The following is a 22,061-nucleotide window of genomic DNA, read 5'->3' as shown; positions in this document are numbered from 1 at the left end:
GCTGGGAATGGGGCGTCCCGCTGGGAACGCGGTCTGTCCCGCCGGGAGCACCTCGGCCCCCGCAGAAACGACCCTGTCTTGCAGCCTCCGCAGGGCCGAGGCCCCAGGCCGCTCTGCCGGGGCCGGGGGTGTCACAGCACCGTCCCCACACCCCGCCTTGCATCGCGGGGAGCGCCGAGGGAAGGGGCCGGGGAGCCCTGGCTCGCTCTGTGGGTGGTGTGTGGGCTCCGGGCTGCGGGCTCTGGTGAAAAACCTCCATTGTCCTCGTGTTTCGTTTGGTTTGCTTCTAACAGGGTTTTAAAAGGGTATTTTTTGAGCATGCTTAGACTGGAAATAAGGGTTTTTCTGTTTGTATTGTTCACCTGACAAAAGACTCTTGTGTCTTGCACAGTATGTTGCAAAGCCTTTTCCAAACTTTAAATTTCGAGGAGCAAGAGAGGTCTCGGCATGACTCAGTGACGTGGAGTTTGGGGCACAGAAGGCAACACACAGGTGGTGGAATAGGCTGAGTGTGGACACAGAATCTCCTCTCAGCCTTGGCTTGGCCTGCTGACCCACGTGTGCACACAGGTGTCCACAAACAGTTGGTGTTTGTTTGTAAACAGAGCACAGCATTACCGGGTTTGTGAATGGCTTGTGAAGGAGGGCTGTGAGCAGGCTGTGCTGTCTCTCCTGGTGGTGGAAAAATACAATAATTTGGAGGGGGGGCTAAGGAAAGTTTTGTTTAGGGGTTGCAGGTGTGACACCTGGAGTTAAGGGTGTGTCCTCTTGTTCTATGCTATGCAAATAAAACCCAAGCCTCATTTGTTTGCTCAGGTGGTCACAAAATAGTTTGTTGCTTTCTAGGAAAGGATGCTAGAAATCTTGTGGAGCTTCTATTGTTAGAAGCATTGTGGTTTGTGTTTTGATACAGACTTTGAAATAGGAGTCTAGTCGTGCAGGTATTGAAGGTTATGCTGTCTGCAAACTGAGTGCACCCTTGAAGGTAGAGGTGCTGATTGGTGCACTTGGAAAGACAAGGGGAGAGAACCAAATGTTTCCGTTTTTCTGTTGGAAATACCATCTTCAAGAATTATAAAATCAGTGTTAGTAAGGACTTAAGTTGTAGTTTGGACCTTCAGTGTATAACCCTGTCCCTGGTAAGTGGTTGCTGAAGTGGTGACTGGTGTGTGTTTGCTTGCCAAGGCCCCACAGGACGGAGCTGTACGAAGACCTCCCGTCGGGATGTTGGCCCATCGTGTATTCCCCAGACTACAACATCACCTTCATGGGACTTGAGAAACTGCATCCCTTTGATGCAGGCAAATGGGGGAAAGTCATCAATTTCTTGAAAGGTAAAATGACAGAAGGTGCTTCTTAAAGCAACATTTGCACAAAACCTAAAGAAAGTTATGTGGTTAGTGCAGACTTATGTTGGGCTTACCAGACCTGAATTGCAGGGTGTGGCTTTCTGTAGCCTTGTGCTTCCCTGATTTTGCACCTGGTGTAGCAGGAACTGGGGCATTCCTTTTTAAAACTTCCAGGTGTTAATGATGGTTTGCTGCAGGTGTAACTTAGTTACTCAACTTGGACTGCACACAGGACTTCTCAGGCTTGAGAGAAGTGCAGCTTTAGCACTTTTCGTCTGTTCTTTAGCAGCCTCATCCTATTGCTCTGATGATGTTTGGAAAGAGCTTTGAGGCCCCTCTGGTACAGACAGAGCTTTTTGTGGTGCTTCTAATTATTGCTGTTTAAACCAATTGGAGGATACAGGTAGAAATGCATTAAGGAGATAAAAGTGTAAGAACCAGGGGCAGGATTAGGGCCTGTGAGATCTTGGCATCTCTTCATTTAAAGTATGAGCTTGCTCATCAAGAGTAAAAAAAAAAGCTTTTTCTCTTTCCAAAGGCTGTTGGTTGTCCCAAAGCCAGGCCCCTTCCCTTTATGTGGTCCTTATGACTCCTTCAGCTGATGATCCTTTGCAGTTCAGGATTGCCCTTCCCACTGCAGGCTGACTTGCATTCTTTTAACTGAGGTCAGGTGAATTCTAGCACTAACACACTTAGTAGCTGAGTTTTGGCTTTTTCCTCTAACAACCTTAAATAATTTAGTCTTGGGTTCCTTGACAGTTTTCTTAATTAATCAGAACCTTTGCCTTTCTCTTACTTCCATCTAAAGTCTTTTCCTGCAGCTTTTTTCTGTGTGACATGTCTACTCTGAAGTGTCTCAGGCTTTCACAGAAAATTAGTTTTCCCAGTTGTTTTACTGTCCTTGCTTTGAAAGGAGGAAGAAGGCCCAGGATGCCCCAGAGCACTTGGTTTGCTCTGGCTCAGTAGCAATTCCTGGCAACAGCTGACTTCCCCTGTGCCTTATCACTGAGCAAATCAGCAGTGAACATCTTTCCCAGAGCACCTTCCTCCTGGACAAGGGAGCTGGCAGCAGTTTGGGTCTGTTTGACACCAGTGCATGAATGAAATGTTCCTCAAGCCTCAGTCAGGAGAAACAGAAGCTTGCCAAAACAAATGTTGTTGCAGGTGCTGTTCTTGTATAACACTTCAGAGCAAAATCTCTCAGGTTTCCGAGTTGTTTTCTTTCTCCTCCAAGTATAAAATTAAAGAAGAGATACAGGCTTAGAAGGCTACAGCTGTGTAGCAATTAAATATCAAAATTTGCCTGGGAAGATCAGCGGGATTCCTTATAATTATTGTTTGTAGTGATCGTATGCACTCCTTCTGAATTCTTGGAGTAACTTGCTCTTATAAAACTAAGTTTTTAAATAATCTTTTGGTCTCTAAGGGAAAGACTTAATAGCTGCTCATTGTTTTTTCTTGAAATTACATTGAGGTAGGAGGTGATAGAAGTATCCTAATTAAGCTTGTTTGCTTCCATGAACATCTAAGCTATTACTTTGTTTTGAATTTTGATTTATTACTTTATTCTTCTGTGATTTAGGGGATTAAATCCTAGTACAAACTGTGGGATTTCTTAAAGAATGTTAAAATAATGGTGGATATTTGATGGTACAAGCACCAAGATTTCCCCAGTGTACCAAGCCCTAAACTGTGAGGAGTTGTGTGCTTCCAGTGTGTGTTCATCCTCTGTCATTACCTGTCTGCACTTTCAGTTTAGACAAGAACTTCTCATGGTCTTAGCACACTCTGAAAACTTTCTGTACACAATATTTCTCAAATACCCACTACCTGAACAGCTTACCTCTGACAAGAGGGGCTGTGTTTGGAAAACTTACAAACTCTGAGCAACCTAAAGTAAACATGACAGAGGAAGTTACCACACTGAGGTCGTAGCAGAGTGTTTGGAGGGGGGACAGGGGGAGCTAAGCAGTGCTGTACAATGCCAATTGTTATTTCTCTCCTGTTGCAGAAGAAAAACTAATTGCAGATGACTTGATTGTGCAGGCACGGGAGGCGACTGATGAAGATCTCTTGGTTGTTCACACCAGGCGCTACCTTAATAAATTAAAGGTGCTGTACCCCTTCGTGTGTTTTTCCAGCAAACTGTCCCGAGCGAGTGTCAATGGCAGTGGGTATCTTGTAGAGTTGTTATAAATCAGCTATACAGATATAGAATGGTGTTTGTTGATACTCTGATAATGTTGTTACTGAGAATACTGAAAGCAAACCACAGAGGTATTAGGCAGCTCACAACATAGATGGGGGGGAAAGAGGGTCTACTATGTGAAATAGGTGTCCTGAAACGACATTTCAGGGAAGTTAAACATAGGGAAAATTGGAATGTCTGAGATGTCAGTAATATTCTTGTTAGTGCCAGGGTTTTAATGTTGAGCCGTGTAAGTTTTGATGTACTCCAGCAAAAGCAGTTCTGAAATGAAAAATACAATGGAAACCACTAACACGGGGTACTTTATTGGATGTTTTCTAATGCAGGGATTGCTTTATGGGGTTTGTGGTTATGTAATCTTGACAGAGCATCCATGCAGGGATTCTGTGGTCGGTCTGTTGGGGGAGGAAGGACTGGCTTCATACTCAGACACTGCCTGTATCAGTGGAATACGCAGAGAGTTGAAAGAGCAGTGTAAGGGCATAACCAAGCACATTATCTGTGTGTGAAGGTTTGCAGAGCCAGCTCATACAGGACTGCAGGGGGATGAAGAGCATTCCTTGTATATTTAGAAATGAAACATCCATTTGTTAAATTTCAGTGTGACTCTAAAACATAAACATGTGAGATCTCTGGTTCTGCATATATATCCAGTCATCTGTGGGTGGAAATGGATAGTAGATGAGTGCAGGGGACATTGCTTTTGCTTTGCAACTCTGCTTGGAGGGCAGAGAAGGGATTTGTAAGAGAAAAGAAATCTTCCATTTCATAATTCAAAAGAAGTTATTTTGAGTCACTTATCCCCTTCCACAGTGGAAGAGTCCTTGGATTGCTATTTCTGGAATGTTTTATTTTTCTGTAGCAGCGATCTGTTATTTGCATGAACTTTTTCATTCTTAACTGCTTTTCTGAGTTCTCTTGTGCCTTCTTCATTCTGTGCTATGAAGTTACATGCAATTTCATGCATCATTAGATTTGATATTATTGCAGCTATTCTTGATATTGAACTTTTAATTCCATAGAACCACCCACCTCTTTTTCCTGAATCACTTCTTTGAAGCAGGGTTTAATGTGCATAGCTCAGTTTGGAATGCCATAATCATATTTTTAGTACCTATGGGATGGCTTGACAGGGAGTTGTCGGTATAAGTTGTGTCTTGGTGGTCAAGACTAGCACTGTTGAGTGTATTCAGATGCGATTAACTGGATATCTCCTCTCCCCCTTTTCTTGAGAGAATATTTCCTGCAAGTGTAGAAACTGGAAGATGTTGTATTGGTCATGGCAGCAGATTGCTGCCAAGCAGCAAAGATAGAAGTGCTTAGTTGCAAAAGAAAAATAATGTCCTAGACATGAAAAAGCCCTGTGAAAACTCTTTATTGCCTTACCCACAGGCTACTGTGCTATTTTTCTTTTAAATCCAGACAAATATATATAAATGGTATAGTTTTATATTAGATCATCTCTGAAGACAACAAAGTTGCTTTCCTTTCTCAGAATGCCCAGGTCTCCTAAAATAATGGATCACTTGAGTGTTCATTTAAAATCTGAGCATGAATTTGGTGGAAAAGTCCCTACACTTGCAAGAGTAGGTGGTGTTTGGTGTCTGTGTCTTGCTGCAGCTGAAGAGGCCAGCTGAGCATTGGGCGAAGAGAAACAAAAAGGTGTGCACAAAGTACATCTGCTACTGGAAATCAGTTCTGTGTTGGAAGGAAGGGTCTCCCCGTTTCCCTGCTCAGTCCTTAAAACAAAGTTTGGCCTTTGAATTGAGGTGATTCCCCCTCAGTTATTCCTTTGAAGAATTTAGGTCTCTAAGGTAATAATGACTGGACTGTGGGTAGTTTGCTTGCAGTACTTTTCCACTTGCTGCCTTTTCCTAGTGTTACGTAAAATAATGAATTTCCTGCATGTCAGCATTCTGAACTTTTGGAAGGAGGTAGGCAATGAGGTTAGAGCCAGTTTAAGAGTGTGTTTGGCCCTTTTTATTTATGAGAAATTCTGTGGTAACACATGTGAACAAACACTGAAATGCAAATGCTGAGGATAAGGCTGGTCTGGGAATTTCATACTCAGACACTGCTGGAAAACAAAACCACCATGCTGAAGAAAAAAGCATGAAACATTCCACAGATTTTTCAGTTACTACGTGGAGAAGCATTTTCCTTCATCTGTAGCTGCCTTCTTGAAGCCCCAGACTTTGCTCCCAGTTGGTGACTTCCCCCATCTGTTGGGAGTTACTAACCCCAGGACAGCCCAGGGGTGGAGCAGTGAGTGGCAGTGGGAATGGCCCCAGCTGTGACCAGCAAGCCTGAGAGCCAAACTCCCACCACACCTGGATTTCTCAACTCCACGTAAAAACCTGCAGCTACATAATTGTTTGTTTGAGTCATTATTGCTCCCACTTCTCCCTGTTGTCATTAATTTTACTTTAAATTTCATTAAAATTTCCTGTGTGATTATCGTTCACATTTGAGGTCAAATTTATTTTTTATCCAAATGTGACCTTTTCATTTCCATTTCAGAACAACAGCATTGAATATAGTTTTTAATAATGTGCTTGTTCAAAGGCTAAAATGTCTTGCAAAGGGACTTTATCAAGATTGACTGTACTAAAAAATAATTAAAACACCTCGTGATGGACAGCTGATAATATTGTAACAGAATAATGTCTTGCAAATATAAAAGTAGTGAGAGTTTGAAATGAACTGTTGGCAAAATACAGTTAGGCACTTCATGAACAATGCCAGTCCTTCACCCCATCCAGTAGTACCTGATAATGGAAATATTGATAATGGGGAAGTTATTTTGAGCATCAAAGGACTCTGAGATGGGGATGTGATTCTGTGGTTCAAATTGCCCACACATACATCCTGCCAGCTGTGAACAGCTCAGTGACAGGGCAGCCAATGCCCTCAGTCTCATTACAGTTCCTGATGTGCAGAGAACAGGATCTGTTCAGAGTCTTTGTACAGGGTGGCAAGTCGTAATGCCTGGTCCCTCAATGTTTCAGTACTGGTTGGACAGGTATATTCTTGCTTGTGACTTAGGCTTTGAAATATATTTAGCAGTGTTATCACTGGTAGCAGTGTTAGTGGAAGTTCTTTGAAGTAATCAATGTGTTTGCAAAAAAAGCATTTGCATACTGCAAATATTTTGTGTTCTAACCTTGAAGACTTTTGAACAAAATGTTTCCTTGAAACATTTTCCAAAAGTGTTTAATATGCTAAATAAATTTTAATCAGTTCTCTATGCTAAAGTTACGCTGTGTGTTCATTTAAGTGTTTGAACTTCTTAGTTCAGTTGTCTGTTTGTTTGTGTTTGTTTTCTCCTTGGTACATCCTTTTGATTCCACACAGGAATAGATATTCTAGGTTTGAACAATATATCAAATGTAGCTGGAAGGACATTTCACAATTCTTCCTTCTAATCTGAGGGATATTACATTTTCTGAAATACTACCTTCCTGAAAAATTGCTGATTTAATACTGTTTGATACTAAAATCTGGAAAGTGATGATTCTCATAGTTAAAAACTTGAGGATGAACCTATTTGGAGGTCACTAATAAGAACTGGTATGGTCACTTCCATTTAAAAATATTAAAAATCTTCCTAAGGACCTGTGGGCACCTTTTCAGGAAATAACAACTTCTGAGAGAGCTAATTGTCACCATTAAGCCAGATTACATTAATTGGAACTCTCTTTTTCCCTGTTACAGTGGTCATTTGTTGTGGCTACAATCACAGAAATTCCACCAGTTGCCTTTCTTCCCAATTTTGTTGTTCAGAGAAAAGTTCTGAAACCTCTACGAACCCAGACAGGAGGAACAATAATGGTAAGGTGCCCTTGATCCACTTTTGTCATATTTAAATTTGTTGATCAAACACTGTAAACCTGGAGTTGTACTGTTTATGTAACGCAGATTGTGGAGGCCTGGAGAGGGAGGTGGGGCAGTGCAGAGTCCTGAACATGAGCACAGTTGGCTGCTGTTGGCAGCTGCAAGGGAAGGACATCACTGGGTTCATGGTCTGTACTTTGCAGAAGAGACAGTGAGGGGGAGCCTGGGCAAGCAGGGAGAGATGTGGCAGCCCTTGGGCAAATACAGAAACTGAGATAGTTTTAAACAACATTGAAGTACAGGCAAATTCTAGGAATGGGAGGTTTATAATCAACACTCTAGAAGCTTTTTAAAAGCATATATTAACAAATGACCTTGAAACTGTAGGGGAAGAGATGGATGGTTTGCTTGTTCTTGGGACTAGGTAAATGCTTACATTTTAAAATGTATCATCTTGCTCTTTTAAGTGGTTTTAGTTGATCTACTTTTTCTATCATAAATACTGCAGAAGCAGCCCAGCTGAGCTCAAGTGAGATTTAGCCTCTTTCATCTGAGCAGAACTGTGTTCTACTGAGTAAAAGGAGGGCTCTGCTCTGAAGAGCTGTGTCAGGGTCACCAGACATTTAATTTTGCTTGGGCATTCCCATTAGAGATGTTGAGGAAGTAGGAGGAAAGAAAACAGTGAATAGTTGGAGCCAAAAATGAGTTGTTTAAACCATGTATTGAGAAAGATTCCCTTGCAATCATAAACTGGGAACTAGTGGGATCTTTGTGCCCTGTTTTTATCAATCCTTGTCTTACTGGCATTCAGAACCTCCAGCTTGGTGCTGGGAGGAGATGGGGCCAGTCCCATCTCATTGGGCTGAAACAGTTACGTAAATGGAAGACAAATAATCTCATCTGAAATTATTAATCCTATGGCACAAATAGATCTTTGCCTTTCAGCACCTCTTCCTGAAGGTGGCTGTGGCAGTGGGTGCAAGTGGAAGGGATTGCAGCCTGTGCTGCTTTTTCTCTGCCTTTTTGAAGCCCCTTACTGCCCCACTGTCCTGGGGCTTGGCAAGCCTTTGCCAGTGCTGCCGTGCCAGATACAGGAACAGGGTTTATTGCGACTCCTAGATATCAAAGGTGAGTTAGGCTGGGAAATAGAAACGTTAAACCAACTTTTTTTAAGGCCTGTTTAAGGATTTGAATTCTGAAAGAACGTGCTGGGTTCTGGCTAAGTCTTTAGATGCATTGGATTATGGTGATAGGCCAGATAACAAAAGTGCTTCCTCCTTGAGTAGGTGTGAACTGGCAAAAGCAGAGATGGGAGAATTTCATATAGTTCAAGGTGCTTAAAAATATTTGGTTGTCACTCAGAGCAAGTCCTGCTGAGCAGGGACCTGCAGAGTTTCCTCTCATTACAGCCATGCTGTCACTGTGAGATTGTCATGGGAATGAAGGGAATGGTCTAAGAGAGAGGTATTTGGGAAGAGTTTAGAGCTTCCTGATGCTCTACCTTGGATATGTCTTGACAGGAGCTCAGTGTGTGTGAAACCTTTCATCCAGCCTGGTTCCAGCCAGGCAATACTTTTCTACAGTTGGGTGATGTTTTTCACTGTGCTTGTGTTATCTTTAACTCACAGGTGTGTGTTCACCAGTTAGAAATGTGGTCAGGTAGAGGAGGCACCCACAAATGGTCTGTTTTGTCTCATGGCTCCTGAAACGTGGATGCCACTCCTGGGCACTTTGGGATTCCTCTTGAGGCCATATGCTGTTATTTGTACCTTTTCTTTTTCATCATGCGGAGATAAGTATGTGCTTTAAAAGCAATTTTGATTCATCAGACAATAAAATTTGTACAGTCCAAGTCAGAAGTGCAATTTTCTGCTATTCCTGATGGGCCTGTTTATTACAAAAATTCCTGTTGAGTTTCTCGACTTTTTAATGATATTTTAGCAATGTGGGAAGATTGGGTTTTGGTGAGGAATCCCTAGGAAATGTGATAAATCGCAGATAATGTGTTCTCCCTGGGACTTAATGGGTTTTATAGTTCAGAAACTGCAATCTCTCCCCAAGATCTAATTTGTGTAAGTTGGCATGATCATAGCAGGATCATGTTTACCATCCCAATAGTTATCCTAGTACTGAATTAAAACTGTTCAAATGTAAATATTGGTTATGAAGACTTCATAACTGCCCAAACTTCATTTTGTCTATGATGTGTAATTTGTTCTTTCCAGGACTATGGACAAAAAACCCATCAATTTTAAAATATTTTTTTTTTTTTTTTTTTTTTTTTTTTTTAATTTTAACTAGTAATGTCTTCATTATTTTTAACAGAGCAGTTAAAGAATGCTGCGCTGAAACAGTTGTTTGACTCTTCCTGGCCAAAGTAATCAGGTTTTTCAGTTAAAATTCCATCATTTAAGCCTTGTGTACCACCTCTCCGTCAATACTTTCCCTTCCCTGAATGTCATTTGAGTTCCAAGGAGAGATACAGGCACATTTTTCCTGTACTGGAGGGGAAAAGATCAATAATATTCTATACCCTGCATGCTCTGTCATATAAAAAATAAAAGAAGTTTCAGGACACTTCATAGTGGAGCACTTGTCTGGCTCCCTCCCCAGCTGGAACCGTGGTTTTTTTGTGTCTGTGTTCCAGGATTTTGGGCTTACATTCCTCTGTTTGTACATGAACAGGAAAGGCATCAGGAGCTTCTTCCTCATTTTTTACTCTTCCCAGCACTGCACTTTCCCTTTTCCAGCTGCCAGACAAGGAAATACAGAAGACATAGCAAATATTCTTTCAGCTCCTTATGCTGAGGGTAGTTTTGTCAGGCTTGTACTCAGGGATCTGGTTCAGAATGACCTCCAGTGGCAAAAGATCCAGAAATTCCGGGGGCGTGTTGGAATGCCAGGAGTGATTTGGAGTGGAAGCAGATATTGTTAACTGTTGCCTCATTCATTTATAGAATTCCAACTGTAAATTTTTTTTTAAGGCAGGAAAACTTGCTGTGGATAGAGGCTGGGCCATCAACGTGGGTGAGTACAAATTCAGTGATACCTTAAATGGTGTGTTGAAAGCATCTGATTTTCATTTACATCTCTTTGCAAAGCCCATCAATGTTTTTAGTATCTGGCTTTTGTTTAGTATGTGGCTTTTCATCCCTTCACCATTTTCCTGTTCAGGGGGTGGTTTTCATCACTGCTCCAGTGACAAAGGGGGAGGATTTTGTGCTTATGCTGACATCACACTGGCTATCAAGGTAAGAACTACTCTTAAACCACTGTTTCCTGCTGTTTGTGCAAATGGAGGAGGAGAAATCCACGTAAATTCCTAAGAACTAATTTACATCCTAATTGGAGAAAATGAAGCAATCTCCAGATGGGTTGGAATAGGAATATGCAGTGTTGTAAAGTGGAAGAGAAGAGCTGCAGGGGTCAGAATTATCAATGTAAATGTGCACCACTATAATTGCATTGATAATGTTGTCTTGCAAAAACCACTCCAATCAAACCAGATGGATTTCTAATATCCTCAGTGATAATTCACCTGGCCTTGCACGTGAACCTGGAAATTCCACATTGGTTTCAGTGGTTACAGGCAAGACAAATGCAGAGACAAAAATCCCCTCTCTGAATCAAGCTGCACCATACAGGGCTCAGACTGGTTCAGATTCATGAATAAAAATGTGAGTGACTCCAAAATAGTCACCAAATGGGAATGAATACATTTGGTATTTAGCTGTTGAATGGCTGAAGTAAGAGCCTTCTGCAATTAGGGCTTATTTTTATCAAATGAGCTGTGGCATATTTGTATACTAGAATATTTATAAAGTATCAGTAATAATCAAACATTAAAGAGCTCTAATGACTGCAGCACACCATGTGACATAACATCCTAATTTCTGTACGTGGTAATTTGCAGAAAAGTAATCCACAGTGTTCTTTTTTCACCTACCATTAAAATACAGATTGAGAAATTATAGTGGGTGACAGTTTGTACAAAATCTTTGGGTTTTACCATGTCTATTTTAAAGATAGTAACTTAGCAAAGCTAAGACTCAAAGAAGTAAAAACCATTGTTTTTTCTCCCCAGACAGAATAGGAAATGAATTCTGTCACTAAAAGTGGCTCTAAGGCATGCAGTCCTTCCTTACAGCAGCTTTTCCTAACCAATGAATTTTAGGCTGTTGCAGTTGGATGCTGTCACTGGTTCCACTCCAGCCTCTGGATACATAGGGTTTTTATTTTAACAAAAATTATCTTTTAATGTCAAATAATGAGATGTTGTAATTAAATGTATGAGAATCATGTCTCAGTTTATTTGGTGACTGAAACAGATAGATGGGCCCTACATTAAAATTACAGCAGTCATGTACTGTGCAATCTTCGAGCCTCCAGTTCAGTCTGTCACCTAACTTCACAAACTTCTCCGTGTTTTTCTTTGCTTATACATCCAGTTCTTATTTGAGAGAGTACCAGGAGTGTCTAGAGCCACAATTATTGATCTGGATGCCCATCAGGTGAGTAGTTTACCTGTATTCAGTGCTTACAGATGTTTTGCTTGAAATTCAAGTGTGTGATAAATACGTTTTTTTAATACAAGTGTAAAGTCATAGACTACAAAGTTAATCAGAGATTATGAAAACTGTGAAGAGTTGATTCTTCAATTATTTTATGCTCCAAAAGGCTCTTAAGCCAGTTTAATAAAATTAAGCTGAGTTGCAGCTCCATCATGTGGCTGCATGTAAAAATCTTGCTGCGTTGCACTCGCGGTCTCCAGGGATGAGAAACAAGGATCTCTCCAGACAATCCCAGCTAGTTCAGAATGCCTGGTCACTGCAGCAGCCTCTGCAGGGGAGGGATTTGACCTTCAGTGGTTTAATTTTAAGCCTGGCTTCAGGCTAATGAAGTAAAGGATCCATCCCTCTTAACCTGGTGAAGTGATTTACTGTAGTACTGAGATCAAATCTCAGCTTTGGTGGGATTTGCAAAATAAATCCTGGAAGGACAGAAATGGTATTTTTAGAAAAGCAGTTAATGCACCAAAGTGATGTCCAACCTGAGGCATTTTTCAGGTGATTTATAATGTGTAAAGAAACCATTTTTACACAGCTCCATGGCACTGAGGAAGCCTAATGGCAGCAAGTTTTTCATCTTCTCTCGTTTCTCTTATCTGTGTCCTAAAATTACCATGATAGCAGGACATAGATTATGCAGTAGAAAGATGTTTTGTGTTCATGGTTCTCTTCAGCCTCTCTGTCAGGGTGTGGATAGGTTTGGTTTTGAAAAATTCTTGGAATGTATTTTGGTTTTCAGATATGTTGGTAGTCTCAGTGTGCACATTAAATCACCTCTTGTTTCCTTTCTTTGGGGGATGAGAGGTGTCTGAAGTAGCTCAGCAGATCCTGTTTAACAATGCAGATATTCTCATCTCTTGACTGTTCCAATTCTTAGTGCAGTGGTGAGTTTCACCATTCATAAGGAAATGGTTCCCCCAGAGGCTTTCATATTCCTAGGCTTGTGTGCATGAACTGTTCATTTGTGGACCAAAGATGCTGAAGAAATAAATAGAGTTGTCATTTTTTAGCATAAAAACTGAATTACAGGAGATATACCTAGGGAAATGTCTGTTTCTGTAGTTCTAGTGAAATTCTGGGGATAGGGGCTGTGGTCCTGTATGATACACTGATTGAAACAAAATTATCTTAGTGATTGCTGTGGTAAAATGATTTTTATATTAGTGAGAAAAGTCTAAGTGAGAACCAAAAGAATAGTATTTACGTTCAGAAATGGGGAGGGGGAACCATTCCAAATCTGAGTTTACTCTTGAGCATCCCTCTTTACAGCCAGTACAATTTTTTGTAGGGAATTTCTGGTGTTAAACTGTTGGATTGTTAGTGTTTGTAGTTTTTCCAGGGATTACTTATCTCACCAAGGCTTGAGTTACCAGGAGAGCTGTAGTCTGCTGTGTTTATTCATTAATTCTTAAGTAAGAATACTCAGTATCCCTGCAGCAGTTGAAAGTGACTTTTTCTTGCACAGCTGGAAGGTGGTAGATCTTTTTGGTGGTCACAGTTGCTTTGGTGGTGCTGTTGAGGACAATTAGCTTCTGATTTTTCCTTATTTTCTTACATGTGTACTGAGATCTAGGCTAATTACCTTCACAGAGAGACAAGGATTTTGTTTGTGGTAAGAGCTGTAGTCCTCAGACTCATACTGTCAAACCCCCCAAAACTCCACACCTCAGAATAACCTCCAGGACTAAATACGAGAATGACACAGGAGTTCTGAATATTAGAACTTTTGTAGTGTTAATTTCTCTAGAATTTGCAGTGTATTTAATTCTGTGTTGGCATGCTAGGAATAGCTAACTGTAAATTTCCTTCAGGGAAATGGCCATGAGAGGGACTTTATGGATGATCCTCGGGTTTATATTATGGATGCATACAATAGATATATTTATCCAGGGGATGGTTTTGCTAAACGTGAGTATAATTGAAATTCATCTTCCCAAATGTACCAGACCTACTGTGTTGTTACATAACTTCTTCATTTACTACTACGCTTCCTTGCAACAACATCACCTAGATTTCTTTTTTTTTTTTTTTTTTTTAAATGTCACATCATTTTCACTGCTCACTGTGATCTGTCACACCAGTGTTAATGCTGCAGTGTTGTCCCTCACGTCAGGAATGACCTTCTGGAGTGCAGGGTGTGGGGAGGTGTTCAGTGGATGTTGTTAGCAGTCCATTCCAAAGCTTGTGCCAGCCTTGGAGCAGTAAATTGAGTAATCCTGTGATTTGAAGAGACTTGTTAGAACTTCATCTTTCCCTTACGTTACATTTATGAGAGAGCTCACTGAGGATTAGCTGATACTGTGTAAAAAGATTTCATGTTCTTTTGACAGTGAAGTTACAACATATTTGGGTGTTGCCTTCCCAGTAGAACTTGTTTGATAAGCTTGTAGGAAACGAGCTGCCTCTGAATGTGACACAAGGTGAGAAGCAAAGCAAGTCCTGGAATAGACCCATAGAATTTAAAGTTGGAGAAGCCCTCTGAGGTCGTGTCCAACCATTCCTCCAGCACTGCCACCACTGACCAGTATCCCCAAATCCACACTGTTAAATCCCTGCAGGGATGGGGACTTCCCCCTTCCCTGTCATACCCATGCTTGATTTGGTTTGGTTGTGGTTTGTTTTTCCTCCTGTACTTGTCTGTTGTGACCTGCCACAGTTAATTAGTGAGGCTTTGATAATGGTTAAATTGGAATGCAAAAGCCCCAAGTTTATTTGGCCTTCGATTCTGTTACACTGCCACTTATTGCAGACTTAATTTGTTCACTGAGTCAGGGGTTGCTGGGGGAGTTGTTCTGCTGTTGGATTCCTTCAGTGATGCTGTCCTTCTGAAAAACCTACTTCATTTGGATTCTTGACAAGAATCAGGTGCAGTGCATTGCACTGCTGTCTTCTGACTAGTAAAGATGCTAAGAATTGTAGTATTTCAAGGTTTTAAACTAAAAAATGACCATTTAAAGCACACCATGTCTGGAGGCAGACAAATTGCAAGCAAATGTGGGGGGTTTTCCCCCCAAGAAGAGCATCCCTTTATTCATTTATCACATGGCAACATTTGAACAGATGGATTAAGACCAAAACAGAGTCAGTCCTTGCTAGCAAATCTGAACCCCTGAGCTGCAGTACCACCCTGAACACCAGCATTCCCTTTCTGCAGATGAAGGATGAGGTGCACAGGGCTGGGCCAGAGCCATGTGAGTGTGTAGTTCTTGCAGTTTGCATAAGAATGTCTAAATAGGCTTTTTGTGGGTAAATCCCTTAAACCCTTCCTGCTAGGTGACAGGGAGAGATGAGATCACAGAGGGAATCCCTTTGAAGAGGGGCAGAGGCTTGAACATTAGAGTTTGAAGCCTTAGGGTAAACTCCAACTGATCACTGTCTCCTTGGATTTCCTGCCCATTTTTTCCATATTTTATTGCAGGAGCCTTTTCTACACATTTTTTTGCCCCATGCACTTCATTAGGGAAGGGAAAAAAGGGAGCAGCTCACCATAAGCATATTGAGTCCTAGGGGGAAGCAGTGTGGAATTACACAAGCTTAGGAGGAGAAAGGATGGATGAGGAATAGGACCAGTTCACTGAAGGGTAAGCAGGAAAAGCTGAGACTCTGAGTTCAGGCCTTAAAAGGCCTCACTCTTGGTCTGAGTGGCATTTTACAGAGCTGTAGAGGTGCTGTCAGTGCTTAGCAGGAGAGGGTCCAAAGGCCATGAGCGCATGCAAGGGCTGTGTTCCTTCCACCCTCCAGCCCCATCCCTCTGTCCCTCAGGGCTCCCAGTTGTGGGTAAGGACCGATCCCTGCAGTTCCTTGTGCGTGGCGAGGGCAAGAGGCCAGTGAAGGCACAGAATCCTAGTCACAGTCTCTCACCTTCCTCATGGTTTCATCACAGCAATCCTTGTCTGTCCCCAGCCACTGTGTTCTCTCCTCTACAGCTCCATCCACCCAACAGATTCCTTACCCTCAGGAGGCTTCAGTGCTGTTCAGCACAGCTGTGCAGACTTACAGGAACATTCCTGTAACAATAGGAAAAGAATTCAGGAAAATACTGTAAAGAAACAAAAATCTTTCAAACTAATGTGGATGCAATGTAAAATAATGGGATGAAAAAGAAGAGCTTCACTGATGCTGAACAAGGATAGAAAGCAGAGCAAAAGGCAGCAATCACAAGAGTAATTAAGTGTCATTCTGTGTTGAGTGCATTCTTGCACACTTGGTGGGGGCTGAATCCATGTTTAAGGTGTGAGACTGCACATCCTTTAATTCGAGGCAGAGGGTGTGGGGAGGCAGAAGTCATCCCTTGAAACAGCTCTGGCAGGGGTTCAGTTAATTCAGGGCTGGAGTCACATCCCTCCGTAAAAGCACCCAAAACTCGGCTGCATAACCTTGGGTTTCTTTACCTTCTCAGCCTTCATTTTCTACTTCTATTGCTTTATTAGAAGTATTAGAAATAATTTGATTTAAATTAAGAATTGATATTTGCTCTTCTGGTAGGATTACAGGGCAAGAACATTAAATTGAAAATGCTTGGGGCAAAGCTGAATCTTGTTATACATTCATAAAGCAGTTCACATAAATTCATGATCCCTTGCTGTGAAGTTTTGAGTGTTGTGATAAAAATAAAACATCTTCATAATTTCTCAGTGATACTTATCTTTTCCCCCCAGCTGTTTCCTCTGCAATAGCAGTTCAGTGTTTTCTTTGCCTTACACTTTATTTAGGTTACTTTTAATTTAATAATTTTCTTTATGATTTCTCTCCTGATTGGTAACTGAACTTGTAGATCAGCTGTTTTTCAATAACATTTTTCATTTGCATCTCAGATTGGGTTTTTTTGCCCTGCATCTGATTTTCTTTCTTCAGTGGAATTTTTTCAAGGTCATTGTGCTTTACATTTGCTGGGAAAACAAGTAGTTGAATAATTTTCTTTAATTCAAGTGTCTGTGAAAATGCAATGTCTTGAGAGAGCTTCCAGAAATGTAACTTTTTTTGCTTGCTTACCTAAGTTGTGCATTTTCTTCCAAAGCAATGCTTTGTTTATTGAGCAGTGCTTGGTTTGTTTTCCCTCAGGTGCCATAAAACGCAGAGTGGAGCTGGAGTGGGGCACAGAGGACGCCGAGTACCTGCAGAAGGTGCACACCCACGTGGAAGGAGCCTTGAACGAGTTCAAGCCTGATGTCGTTGTTTATAACGCTGGCACTGACATCCTGGACGGGGATCCCTTGGGAGGCCTGGCCATTTCCCCCCAGGTGTGTGTGACCCCGAGCAGCACAGCCTCCCTGTTCGGGCTGGGGCTGGAGGGAGGGACACTGCCCCGGGCACAGCAGTTCCTGTGACACACACACACATCCATCTCCCTTGCTTTTTCACCCTTCTCTTCCTTGTTTCTCCCTGACTCTTAAGTATTTTTGTTCTTCTGGTGCCTGTTCCAGTATCATTCATCTTCTCTCTAAAATCCACTGATTTCCAACACCCACACAGTAACCAGAGATACGTATATTTTCACACTTCGCCTGACTTCTATTTTCCCTGCTTGGTTTATTCTTTCTTTGTTTCTTTTTTCCCCTCACATGACCCATTTTGCAGTGTATTTCTTTTGTCACCTGGCCCCAGTGTGTCTCTTACACTTAATTTCCTCTGTAGCACTCCCAGCTGTTTTAAACTACCCTCGTAGTTATAACAATTTTGTGCAGCCTGGCTGTGTGTTCTTAGCAGATGAACAAATATTTTCCTTTTCTTGATTCTTTCCTTTACAGATGCTGTTTACTTTCCCCAGTCTGGTACCAGACTCAAATTTTGGTTTAATATGTAAATCTTCATAGAAGTCTTCACCTTTCTGCTTTTCTTAAAATAAACAAAAATTTAGAGTCCTCTTATTTCTTTTATGGGTTTTAGTGAGTCCTTCTCTGTCAGTTCCTCTGTGCTGTGTCTCTCCTGTTTCACGTTTAGGTCTCTGTAATGGCCCCCAGATCAATGCTGGAAAGGGCTTGTTTGATCTGTGAGCTCTCAGGTTCCCCTCATTGAGCCACCACTTGATCTGTTCAGTTTTCATTCTGTTCAGTTCTCTTGCATGAAGGAAGAGCTGAGGGACTTGGACTTGCTTGGTTGGGGCCTTGGGGAGGAGATGGCCTGAGGTGTGGTTTGGTGAAGCAGAGCCCTCTGCAGAGCAGTGGCCACCAAGGGAAGTGGCAGCTTGGTCATAGGTGGGGGATACTTTGAGATTTGCCTTTAAAAGGAATCCAAATTTCTGCACTTGGAGAAGGAGCAGTGTTAACTGCCAAGACAAATGAGTTGCTGTAGCTTTCTGGGTGCTCTGCAGACAGAGAACGTAAGGATGGAGGAAGAAAGGGGAAGGAGCTTCCCTGGCCACGAGGAGAGGTGAAAGGCACAGGGTGCCATTCTCTGCACAGCTGGAGGGAGCTCAGGCCTTTGGTGTCTGCACTGAGGGCAGGGCCCTTGTCTCTGCTGTGTAGCTGTGAAGGCTTGAAATCGCGGTGCTGGAAAGGCATCGTGCCTGGAGGGTCCCTCTCTTCAAAGCTCCGTAGTCCAGTCTTCAGTCCTACTCCTGTAGATGTCATTTATGTTTTAAGCTCCTGCTGCAGTGTTAGTTCTGCTCAGAATTAGGCTCCTCAGAGTGCTCTGAGTGATGGTTTCCTGGTGCTTGAGGCTGCAGAAAAGCCTGTGGTGCATCAGCTGAGTCCCTCTTCCCTTTGTTTGGAAGTGGGAACTGTGCCAGGCTGTTGTTTTCCACAGAAATGTGGGAATAAGCCCATGTTTTCCCCTCAGTTCCTCCAGGCTCCCCCTGGAGCTGCTGGAGCAGTGAGGCTCCTGGGAGCAGTGGCTGCTTCCCGTCCTGGTGTGGGATAATAGTGATGCATCCCCTGATGGGTCCCCAGGGCCCTACAGCTCCTTCTGTAATTCTGTTGCTTCCTTTAAGGATCTGTTTCTAATAGAATTCTTCATTTTCCTTTGTCTTACTGTTCATTTGTTATTCCTGGTTCTTTCACAGGGCTGTGTCAGACTGTGCAGTGAACAATACTCTTGTATGGTTTTACAAGATACTTTTTTTTCTGCTGAATTTGTATTTTATTCTTTACCATCTGTTTGTGGTCTGATTAATGGCAGGGTGTTATTTCTTGATGTGCTTCCACTCTTCCTTTAGCCAGCCTGAGCAGTGCATGATCATTTTGAAGCACTTTTGCTGCTGCTTCCTTAATTGTTTGTATTTGATTGCATTGTGATGCCTTTTCCCTTCTCCAGCTTTGCAGTTACTGAAGCTTTGAGCTGTCCATTGTAAGCTGTTGTCAGTTGTGTTGCTAGTTTTTTGGGTTTTGGGGGTTTTTTTGAGGAGTTGTGATGAGTTACATGTATCTGGAACTCTCTTTTACAAAAGTAGGTTTTAATTCTGTTCTCACTCATTCCTGAAATATTTTTCACGCTCGTGCTTATTTCAAACCCAGAAGACTCACACTCTGCTCTTGTCTGGGTTCAATGGCAGTACAGCACCTCCTGGGCAGCAGTCTTCATTATTTTTTAGTTTCATACCTTTCTCCTAGTAAGAAATTATTTAGAATTTATTTTCTTTTTACGGATTTACCGTTGCTTGCATTCTGCATCTTCCCCTTCAGCCATAGATTCTTCTGACAGTAACCACAGGCTCTTATTAAAGAAACTGGGACTTAAGATTCAGTCAGTGATTGTGAATGTGTAAAATTTGATTGAATTTTGGGTTCTTCTGTAGGACTGTGAAATTCTGATCAAGTTGCTAAACTTTTGACAGAGGGTGCTGTGCAAGTTGAGCACAAACTAAAGCACTTGGAATTCAGACAATCTTTCCTAGTCACAATTCCTCACCTGGGATATAGGGTGAACACTTGTAAAATTTGCAGTCAGTTTAGATTTTATGGCCTTTGAGCAGGAATTCTTGTAGGAATTTGTACTAAAGACTTTTATCTGCTCTGTCCTCCAAAACAAGTCAAGGATATTTGATTTTCTGGGGGTTTTGAGGGGTGGTGTGCTTGTTGGTTTTTTTTTTGTTTTTTTTTTTTAATGATTATGCATGGAAACCAAAACTAACAGGGCTTCCAAATGAATTTTTAATTACTACTGTAAACTGTAACGCTTAAACACTTACCAAGCATCCAGTGGTCTAAATCTGTAAAGCACAGGCTGGAAGTGAAGTATCATGCTGCTGTCACTTACTTTGGCTGTGCAGGGCATTGTGAAGAGAGACGAGGTGGTGTTCAGGGCTGCCCGGAGCCGCAGGATCCCCATCCTGATGGTGACATCCGGCGGGTACCAGAAGAGGACAGCGCGGATCATCGCCGACTCCATCCTCAACCTGCACAGCCTGGGCCTTCTGGACAAGGAGCGGGCAGCCTGCGGAGTTGGCAGTTCCAGCATGGATCAGATGATCAGAGACTCTGCTAAGGACTTCAGCAACTTGGCACTGCAATGACAGGCCACTAAATGTTAGTCAGATAACCCAGAGACAATACAGAGTAACTGTGTCTAGCTCCTGAGTTTATCTTGGGCTAAGGCAACACATCCTTTTAAGCTAATTGAGATATGCACTCAAGGGTACTGTCTTTGTGTCTAATATTGCTGTAGAAAGCTTAATTTGCTTCTCTGATTGGTATGGGGGGATCTGTTATGTTGGAAGAACTATGCAGTTGGTATCCAAAGACTGTCCCAGCCCTGCTTCAGATGGTGCAGCACAGGGTGAGGTAGAAGAAATATGGCCTAAAGGTACTGTTTCGTGGGGTTTTTTAAATACTGCATTTTATTTATTGCTTTTTAAATTGAAATACTGTTATAAAACGAGTTCTGTGCAGACTTCAGCTGTCAGTTTAACACTAAAGGGAAGTGCAATACTGTAAAAGCCAGGGCAGGTTTGCAGCTTTGAAGCCATAGAAAGTTAGAAGAAATGTTTGTAAACTCATAGTTTATTCCTGTTGTGGATAGTGACTTAAATCTTGCTCATAAGCACCTTGTGAAAAAGAATATGAACGCCCTGTGGCTCCATATGCAAGTGAGCCATAAGGGCTCACCATTACCAGTCTGGTGTTTCAGATGAGCTCTGCATGTGACAGGCAGTAGTTCCTATGCACTGCAGCTGACAGATAAAGAAACTACAGGCAAATGAAAGCTGATCTTAGAGTTCTGAGCAACCTTGCAGAAAAAACTATGTAGAAATACAGGCTGTCTTTTTATTGCCAGCTTGCCATGTATAAAACAGTGAGGAGTACATTTAAATTCTTTTTCCCCAACTAGTGCTGTGGTTTTCACTTGCTCAGAGAGCAATGGTACTTTGCAGTTGCAGTCATGGTTGGTAAGCAAACCCTTCATTATTACTGTTCATTGAGGATTACAGTGACATTTCTACATTAAAGTAATGTGCTAACTTTATATGGAGCTTCTGGGAGGATTTGGGAATACAACAGTGTATCCAAAGCAAATTCAGTTGCACTACCTGTGAAGTTTGGCTTTCTTGAAGTTGGTATATTTTGCATTAGGTACTGTTTGTAGCAGTGGGTTGTAAATGTACTAAACTGTGTATTTTGCAAGAGCTTTTATAACTTCCAAGTATTCACTGATTTGTACTACAAGTTTTACATCGTGTTTAGGTCGGAGCCGTCCTGTGAGGGAGCACCAGGATTTTCCTTGTAGTAGAGTTGTTGTGTAAGATACTTACGGAATGTTTAATTCTAATTATAATACTTACCTCATTTAGTGTTCATGTTTAGATCATGGGGTTTGTCAGTTGTAGGAATTGCACAATTGCTATAAATACCTGCTTTAAACCAGATCTGACCTATTGCACTAAGATTGAGTTGCTACACTGGGATTAAAGAGCACTTTTAAATTTCTTACTAGAAGGACCATTAGAGTACGACTAATGTTGAGATTTATTTTTTCTATGCTGTCTGATGTTACTGAAAGATGTTGTTATTCTTTCATATAATTTTTATAAAATTCTAGATTACATTTCTATGAACTAAACCCCATCATAGCACCATATGGTCTTTCCCCAAACATTTGCTGTTTGTGTTAACATGTTTCTATAATTTCCCCTCAGTGGAGATTAAAATGGTATTGAACAATGCTGAC

General features: G+C 41.8%; 1 protein-coding gene across 2 annotated transcripts; it reads left to right on the top strand.

The window, feature by feature from the left end:
- The first annotated feature begins 6 nt into the window (after positions 1 to 6).
- HDAC11 (histone deacetylase 11) lies at positions 7 to 22,060 on the top strand. 2 transcript variants are annotated; one of them, XM_017737347.1, is made up of 10 exons: positions 7 to 570; positions 1,186 to 1,334; positions 3,361 to 3,461; positions 7,273 to 7,389; positions 10,377 to 10,419; positions 10,567 to 10,643; positions 11,841 to 11,903; positions 13,772 to 13,868; positions 17,022 to 17,200; positions 20,167 to 22,060. In XM_017737347.1, the coding sequence occupies exons 2-10, from the start codon at positions 1,268 to 1,270 to the stop codon at positions 20,407 to 20,409; spliced, it is 987 nt and encodes a 328-aa protein (XP_017592836.1). In that variant the 5' UTR covers positions 7 to 570; positions 1,186 to 1,267; the 3' UTR covers positions 20,410 to 22,060. The 2 variants fall into 2 exon arrangements, with proteins under 2 accessions (XP_017592836.1, XP_008634244.1); XM_008636022.2 differs by having other exon boundaries at positions 7 to 1,334.
- The last annotated feature ends 1 nt before the right edge of the window (position 22,061 follows it).

The sequence above is a fragment of the Corvus brachyrhynchos genome, unplaced genomic scaffold (assembly GCF_000691975.1).
Source record: "Corvus brachyrhynchos isolate BGI_N302 unplaced genomic scaffold, ASM69197v1 scaffold266, whole genome shotgun sequence".
Classification (NCBI taxonomy): domain Eukaryota; kingdom Metazoa; phylum Chordata; class Aves; order Passeriformes; family Corvidae; genus Corvus; species Corvus brachyrhynchos.
This window is presented reverse-complemented; position numbering and strand designations above follow the sequence as displayed.